Raw genomic sequence first — 8,303 nt, 5'->3', positions numbered from 1 at the left:
CCGTCAGCAGTCGGTGAGAATATAAATTGGATACAGATGACCACAACATCTGTATCACTTCCTCCTATCAATCACAAAATGAAACATATAAAATAGCTAAGGCCTTCTTGGCACTGATGGGTCTTTTGATATAGTTCCTTGTCTCATTCATACTGGTTAAAGGAGCTGGTAAGATGTGTGTGGACTGAAGGTAGGCTATGATAAACGATTTAGTGAAAGTTGTACCTGGAATTGACACATAAGTAGGATAGAGGACTTGAATATAAGAGACTTAAAAATTTTTGGAAAAAAAAGATATTTAATTTATTTTACAATTTTACAAATAACAAAACAATAATACTCAATCGGTATACACAAACAATAGGGAAACAGTGTTGAACAGAATGAATTTAACAGAATAAACCTAATTTTTTCAACTCCACAAACTGTATAAGAAATACTCAGTAGCAATTATCCTGTGCAGCAATGCTATCTCTGTAAACTCTTTTGTTCCTGCTATATACATTTGAAACACTTGTGCTTTTGCTACTCAAAGAAACAGCATTTATTACAAAGTGCTACTTATGTGAGAGACACAAGGAGGCCTAAAACCACAATCTGAAACTTCAAATATATTACCAGCTCGAAGACTTTTTGTTTTTTGGTAAAATTTTGGATATACTTGACCTTCATTGTAATTCTAGCTATGAATAACATATAATTTAGTTATGAAGTAGTTCCCTCTTAAAGCAGGTTTAGTGACTGCAGTTTCAAAAGAACTTCTAGATTCTAAAATGGCTTTGTCTCCAGAGTGATCCACAGGGGAGGCTCTGAAGATGTTAAAATAACACAAATCTGATGTGTTTAGCTTCCAGACCCTGTGTGTACACACACAGCTGCACATATATAACACTGTGTGTATGCATCACACATGTCTATTTGTACGATACAGATATATCTATAGCACATATATAATAAAATATCTATTTCTAGGTGGGCTTTATTTGGACTTTCTTCAAATACGAACAATAATTCTCACTCACTGAATTTTGAAAACATTAGAATATGAGTAATGTAGGATGGGAAAACTTTCAAATTTGCAGAGATAACAACTAACTATATCTAACTCTTCCCACATCCCTTTTACAATGATAATACTCCATACAATAGCCACATGGAAACAACTCCTTTATGAACCAAATGCCAAATCATGTGCATTATGATTCTCTCAGTTAGAAATAAATTACTTTGTCATCCCCTTTTTCCCCCTCTGTAGCTTATAACTAGTTGGTATGTACACTACCATAGCATTATTTAAATAGATTGCTTCTCTAAGCATATGTAGAAATTCCCCTTAGCAATTGATATACAATTCATATGATACACAATATATGAAGACATTTGAATGCCCAGCACCTTCCACGGCAATTTTATCAGTCCTGTGAGCTGAACCTTTAGATTTGCCCAGACAATATGCTATTGGCTTCTTGATGTCAACAGCACAGTGACAACAATGTTTTCTGATGTACCAGAATATTTTCACAATTGTTGCCTGAGCATTGCCAGGTATACGGTTAAATCATATATCAAAAAAAAAAAGTTGTGAACATATAATACTATCCCAAGGGGAGGATAAACAACAACAAATAATTCAAGTATGTATTTATGATTGATTTTGTCATGGTATCTTATGCCCCCTTATGGGATAAACCTACACTGCTTTTTTGATCTTGCTGTTAGCCTTCAATTATTTCCTTGCCATGTCCCTGTAAGAAGGCCACAGCACGTCTTGGGGGTGGGGACGGGTGCAGGATGGAAAGATATACAATAGGGTATGAAATGGTCTTATACAATTTGTCTTCTGTGAATGCTAAACGCCTTTAATTGAATTCATTCTAGAGTATTGAAAGTTCCCTGAGATGAACAAAAGTAGTCTCAGTCGATACTGAAGCCCTTTTTTTTTTTCATGCTGGACATATTTGGAACTGGGCAACGTACATAGAGAACACAAAGCACAGGGCAACAAAGCAACGTGAAGAAGTTGAAAAGGCACTACTCAATGCATCTGTGAGATAAACATCAATGCACAGAACAGTGGATGGTTGGGAAACTTTTCCTGTGGCCTTTAAAACGGTTTAAATGCATTTGTTGCAAAAGCAGCCAAACTGGCAAGGTACCTTGCTGTACATACCCTGACTAGGTGCTCCGAAGGATTTTGTACGTAAGAATTTATTTGTGACTTTTAAGCTCCCGTTGAATTTAAAGTAATGGTGACTTGATCCACTTATCCTGTGCAAATATTCCAAACCCAGGTCTTCAAAGTCACCTACTTTTAATTTGGCAAATAAATGGGACTTTGCAGTTAGCAGGTACCTAATGCTTTAAACTTTTAAAATTGGTAAGTGGTGTAATGACAGAACGTCAATGTTCTAAACACTGTCAGCTCTGCCTCTTCTGTAAGCATTTTATTTTGCTTTCAAAGAGACACACAGATTCTCAGAAAATGGATTCTTCTGTCTCCTAAACTTCTGCCATATTAAAAAAAAGATACCAAATTTGAAAAATACTGAGAACTGTTCAACTACGAACACCCTTTTCGGTTAATATATAGAAAAGAAGAAATAGCTTGACATAATGCATTTTCTCAGGCTGCCTTCTCGAAAACACAACAACAAAAACAAAAGAGAATAGATTCCCCCATGCTATTTCTTCTTTTCCCAGATGGCTTTCTCTAAAGAAGAAGAAGCCTCATCACGTTGTTTCAGGCCGGGAGTAGAAGTGGGAATACAGCACTTCTGCTTTTCTGTTTCAAACAAAACAACTTGTCATAAAAATCACCTACGAGCGCAGAATAAGTGATCAGAAAACTGGCATATCAGTCCAATCTGTTATATATGAATATTACAAAATTGCCTCAGTAATTTAATGTTGCTGTTTTTTTTTAAACCAAAACACTGTGGTAATATGACTATAATGAAATACAGAATGAATACTATAAACAATATTAAAATTGAAGTGCAAAATATTGACCCATATTGTCATTGTTAAACTTCTTAAATTGATCACCTCTGCTATGGAACAAACACTGCCTTGATCATATTGTTTCTGGTACTATGAAATTTAACAATGGTACCAGGAGTGTGCAGGTTTTCCATTTGAATGATGTGGACAATATTAAATCACCTTAAGTCATATTTTAACTTTGTCATTTAAACATCTATTCTAAAGGACAAAGAGACTCCACAAAAATGTTATGTGGAACTCTTAATTCAAATGAAAATCAAGTGTGCAATTAGAAAAAAGCAAAATACTCAGTGACCACTTTCATATTAGTAGCATATTATTACTACATTAATGATGTAGCATATTATTAATACATTAATGATATATCATTTTAATGAAAGCAGAACGGTTTGTTGTGTAGAAACATCAGTATAATCTTTGGTACCAAAAGTACATGGGTTTTTTTCTGCTAATTTTACTGTCTCAGATAACATGGAACATCTTTTAAAATATTACTAAGTGGTACAGCTCGTCTGGTACCTTCCACACCATCATAAAAAAATGTTCGGAGGTTTAGAGTTGTGCAAACTAAAACTTTAAAAAATCTCTTTGTGAGATTGTTCCTTTAAGGAAAAAAATGGTTTAAATGATTATTTTAAGATTATGTCATTCATATTTATCTGAGAAAGGAATTTTAAGCACCCTAACACCCAAACCAAGAGATTCCAGAACACAAACAAAAATATAAACAGAAACATAAGATTCGTGATCAGACTCAGTCCTGACAGAAGGCATTTACTTAAGTGGCTTAATCGTATGGATTTCACTGCTCAAACGGTTTCTGTCATGATCTCCGCCGTCAAGGACGATTTGATTTCCCCAAGGGGTGAGTTGTCTTCCGGGGATCCTCTTCTTCTATGTGCTTGGCTTTGCAGTGGCAGCCCAGCGGTGATGGACAGAGTTGCTCTACTGAACGATGGATGCATTGCTGGATCTTGTAAACACTACTGATTATACATTCAAGCTGTGTTCTTAGTGGAAGTGGCACTTACTAGGACCCTTGAAGTCAAAATATTTAATTTTTAGAGCACTTTTCAGGTATTTCATCAGCTGGTAATGGATTATATCAAATCTTCCAGTTGCTTGGCAGATGTTGAAACCCAGTCTTGGTTTGGATCCTATTTTTGAATTTTAGGATGCATCTTCAGGAAAGAAGTGCATATTCAGTTCTGTTTGTTTTCCACTGTGCTTTATTGCTTCACACACTTTCCTGTTGTCAGTTTTAGAGCGCCTCTATTATGTAGCACATTTAATGTTTTGAATTCTAATGGCATTCTGTGAGGGCTTGCATTGGAAAAGTACCTATATTTTAAATCATCATAGTAATGATATTTGACAGCTTTTCCATTTAAGTCCTTAGGGAATGGCCAGAATCCATACAGGTGAATTTCATCACAAAATCGTGTGGCAAGTGTATACATTAGAAGACCTGTGCTGGGTCTTTTGATGGGAACTTTGTTTGTCAGCCAGTAACTGGAAAAAGAAAACAGAAAAGAAGAATTTAGAGAAGCACATCATATTTTCTACGAAAATCTATTATGCATAATTAAAGTAAATAACATTTAACTTGTATCTTTATAACTAACATCAAAAAGAATGCTTGAAGAAGGACTATATTTCTTAAACATTTAGCCATTTTGACTCTTTTTAATTGTCTCTATTCTCTATTCTAAAGGTTTGTCTCAGGGTCACATAAATATCTGGACGATCTGGACTTTAGATAACATGAGTAGTAGAATCTCACAATCTAAATGAGTTAGTAGGAAACATATAGAATACAGAGAAGAATATTCTTAGAAAGGACTACATACAAGTGCAAAGGATATAGAAGGATGCTGGCACTTGAGTAATTCTCTTAGAAAAACCAATCTAAAAATACCCACAGGTATTCACAATGTCTGATATTTCAATTAAAAATTCAAACAAGTAAATGTTTGCGTGAATTCAGCATATCCAACGTGAATTCAGCAGGTCTCATTTTACAAACACAAACCAAACCAAACTCTGCCGTCGAGTCAATGCCGACTCACAGTGACCCTAGAACATCGTGATCCTCCAACAGAGTCACCTATAGCACCCTATTGCATACTTCTGATGGGAGTGGATAGCCTTGTCCTTTTTCCCAAAGAGGGGCTGGTGATTTTGAACTGCTGACCTTGCTGCTGGCAGCCCAACTTGTAACCTCTATGCCACCTGGGCTACCATTTTACAAAAGCAAATTAAAGATTGTTTCAAAGTGGACTTACTCAATACTTGCCCTCATAAAGAGATCACTGAAGATACAGGTGTTATTGCAAAGTGTGATGCAGATGGTGCCCTGCTATCAGAAAGAATAGCATCTGGGGCCTTAAAGCTTGTCTTAAAACAAGCAGCCAACTAAGTGAGATTTCAGCGAAGTCTACACAGAACAGGCACACCAGCATGTGTGCGATCAAAAGATTACACATAATTAAATACAAGACCAGAGGAAGGAGCAATATTACAGCTTAAACCCTGATCACGTGGTTTGCAGAAGGTGATGGATGACAGTGAAAGCCCCAAATCCTTTTGCAGGGTCCCTAAGTGGATTGAGCCTCTAGCGAATCCCTCCTGATGGTCAATACCAAGGCTGTGCTATCAGAATGCTTTGGAGAGGAGATTAATGCAGATATGGTTAGATTAAAATTTAAAACCTTATAAGTTGTTCTGTGTTTGATCCATTAAATTTTTTTTCTAGTTTTTGTTTTTTTCTGTTTCTTTTTAATTGATATTTTGGTTTTATTTTGCTATTGTTCTTGGGTTTTTAATTTGTTTTTCTTTATATGAAATTGATGATAGGTACCTCTATATTGACAGTAACTGTATTAATAGTTTCTTAGGATTATGACTGGGGAGGCTGGGGGGAAATAGGGAGCTAACAGTAATGAGTACAATAACCGAGAAAAGGTTCTAAAATCTTCTATGGTGAGGATTGCAATTATTTTTAATATGTTTAAGCCATTCAATTGTATGACATGTCAGTTATATATCAATACTGTTAAAATAAAGAAATGTCTGAAGGATGTAGGGAAAGAAAAGCAATAGATAAAACACAGCTATAACATAGATGCTAAATAGTTCACTACTTATATAGTTTAACATTTTGTTAAACAGGTAGAATATATTTCAATGCTGATAAGCATTTTATATTTACATCTCAAATGCAATAAAGCTCTCCAAAATATTTAGATCTATCACCATTGGAAAACTTTGTATGAAATACATGAAAACGCACAATGAGGCATGACCACCAGAAGGGTGGCATTTCCAATCGTTTTTGAACTATTTCGTTCCATCAAGACGACTTTCAGTAAGGTTCCAAGCAAAAGAGGAAGAGTGTGGATAGCCTCCTACTTTCAAAGTTGTCTATTTGTAAATGGCTAAATCTTTAAAAACTTATTTGTTTGTGTTTTTACCATGATTTGGGAGATGTATGCACTGCTATCTAAATATAGGGAGAAGAGTATATTTTAAAACTTTGGCATTTGCAGACTGTAATGCACGTACTTCAATGTTGTATATTATTCTTCTCTTGCTCTTTTTTTAAGGCTCTGTGAAGCTTTGAGGACAAAATCAAATGCATGTTTGGGACTGGGGAAAAAAAAATCACTTTATTTGCTTAAAAGAAATGTTGGACTTTCTAACGACAAATATCCCAAACAGAAGAAATATCCTGACATAATCAGGCTTGCCTAAACAAACAAACAAAAATATATTGGTCTGCTAGCCTGAGTTCTATTCCTTGTCATTTGAATTTGCTTCGGTGAGCCTGCCTTGCCGCCACTCCCACCCACCCTCCTGTCCTCGTTCCTGTTTCTTCTGGCATTGCTCTGTCCTCTGTGATACACGGTTCCCCTGCATTGTCTATGCCAATTGAGCATGTGTAAATTTTGAGAGGTATAAACATGGTTTATCTATCTTTGCAAAGCAAGATTTCTTTTCTACTATACCCTCAACACAACAGTCTCATAACTGATATTAAAACTCAATAACTGCAAAATCTTAATCCACAAAATATGAGGTATAAAAAGTTGATGATAGGCAGACAAATACATATTTGTGGTCAGAGGACATGCGTTTGAATAGCTGACATAATATTTACTAGCTATAAGCACTTGGCAAAATGTCTTCATTTCCAAGGATCTTTGTTAATAATGTTTTGCACTCAGAGCTGTTGTGATAGCGTAAAAAAATTAGTAAGTGTGAATGAACATAACACAAAATCTGACACCTAGCAAGTAGTTTTAGTAAAACATGTCTCAAAAGAACATATTCTTCAGTCTCACTATCAATTCCTACTCCTTTCCTGGAGACTTTTGTGACCATATTGGCTGGACACTGTGGTCACCTCGTTTAACCACAGTGGGCATGTTTTCTTAGTTGGGAAGCAGAAACATCTCATTCTATGGTTTTGAGGTTTCCTCTATCTACAAAATTCAATTTCTATTTCAAATCTTCTCTCCCTGTAAAACGGCATACTCCCTGAAGAAAGGAACTGTGAAATAAGCATACTCTTGACTAGCTTCCTCCTTCCCACCCTCTTCATTTTCTCTCAGGTATTAATACACTGCAAAGCAAAGATGGTATTTAATCAGTATGCCATGGTTTTGAAAGTCAGTAATCCTTTATATTTTTATATGGTAGTAATACCATATAATAATCCCTTAAAAAGACAAAATGCCTAATATCTCTCAAATAACTAACGATTTAGAAAGAACAAACAAGTAGTATTACACTGATTGAAGTATAGTTTTGAAATAGCTAACTCAAGTATAAGATCAAACTGCATACACATCACACTCAACACATTGGCAAGCAAGAAATATTAATTTCTGGTTTAAAGTGTGGACATGGGCATTTCTAGACTGGTTTGAATATAGATACGGACAGAAGAAAATTCTTCCAAGAATTACACTTTATTTAATGCTACAGTATGTTCCCAGTTTCCAATCATGAGCCAAAAGAGATTTTCTCTGGAATGGGAGAGGAAAATAGTTACCCTAATGCACCATTGTACTCTTAGCTCAGCGGTGGTGATGGTTGTTATTTGTTGTTGTCTAGCCAATTCCAACTCACCTGACCTGAGTTTGCAAAGTGGAACTACTCTGTAGCCTTTTCAGACTTCCTTCTTGATGAGTCCACTGCATGGAGTTGAACTACCAGTCCTTCAGTTAATAGTCTAATGCTTAGTCTCCTCTGCTTTTTCTCTTACATTTTCATCCTTCAACTGAGTTTTTACTGGC

General features: G+C 35.6%; 1 protein-coding gene across 1 annotated transcript in view; it reads right to left on the bottom strand.

Annotated features, from left to right (window-relative positions):
* Window positions 1-285: 285 nt before the first annotated feature.
* The window catches only part of ST8SIA4 (ST8 alpha-N-acetyl-neuraminide alpha-2,8-sialyltransferase 4), a 145,257-nt gene continuing 137,239 nt past the window's right edge, over window positions 286-8,303 (bottom strand). The window contains exon 5 of the mRNA XM_004706596.2: window positions 286-4,515. Within this exon, the coding sequence (XP_004706653.1) occupies window positions 4,233-4,515 (283 nt within the window). The 3' untranslated portion in view covers window positions 286-4,232. The remainder of the gene's footprint in view (window positions 4,516-8,303) is intronic.

This window comes from Echinops telfairi, unplaced genomic scaffold, assembly GCF_000313985.2.
Source record: "Echinops telfairi isolate 266 unplaced genomic scaffold, ASM31398v2 ScPeMD7_7469;HRSCAF=8507_1, whole genome shotgun sequence".
In the NCBI taxonomy this organism is placed as follows: Eukaryota; Metazoa; Chordata; class Mammalia; order Afrosoricida; family Tenrecidae; genus Echinops; species Echinops telfairi.
This window is presented reverse-complemented; position numbering and strand designations above follow the sequence as displayed.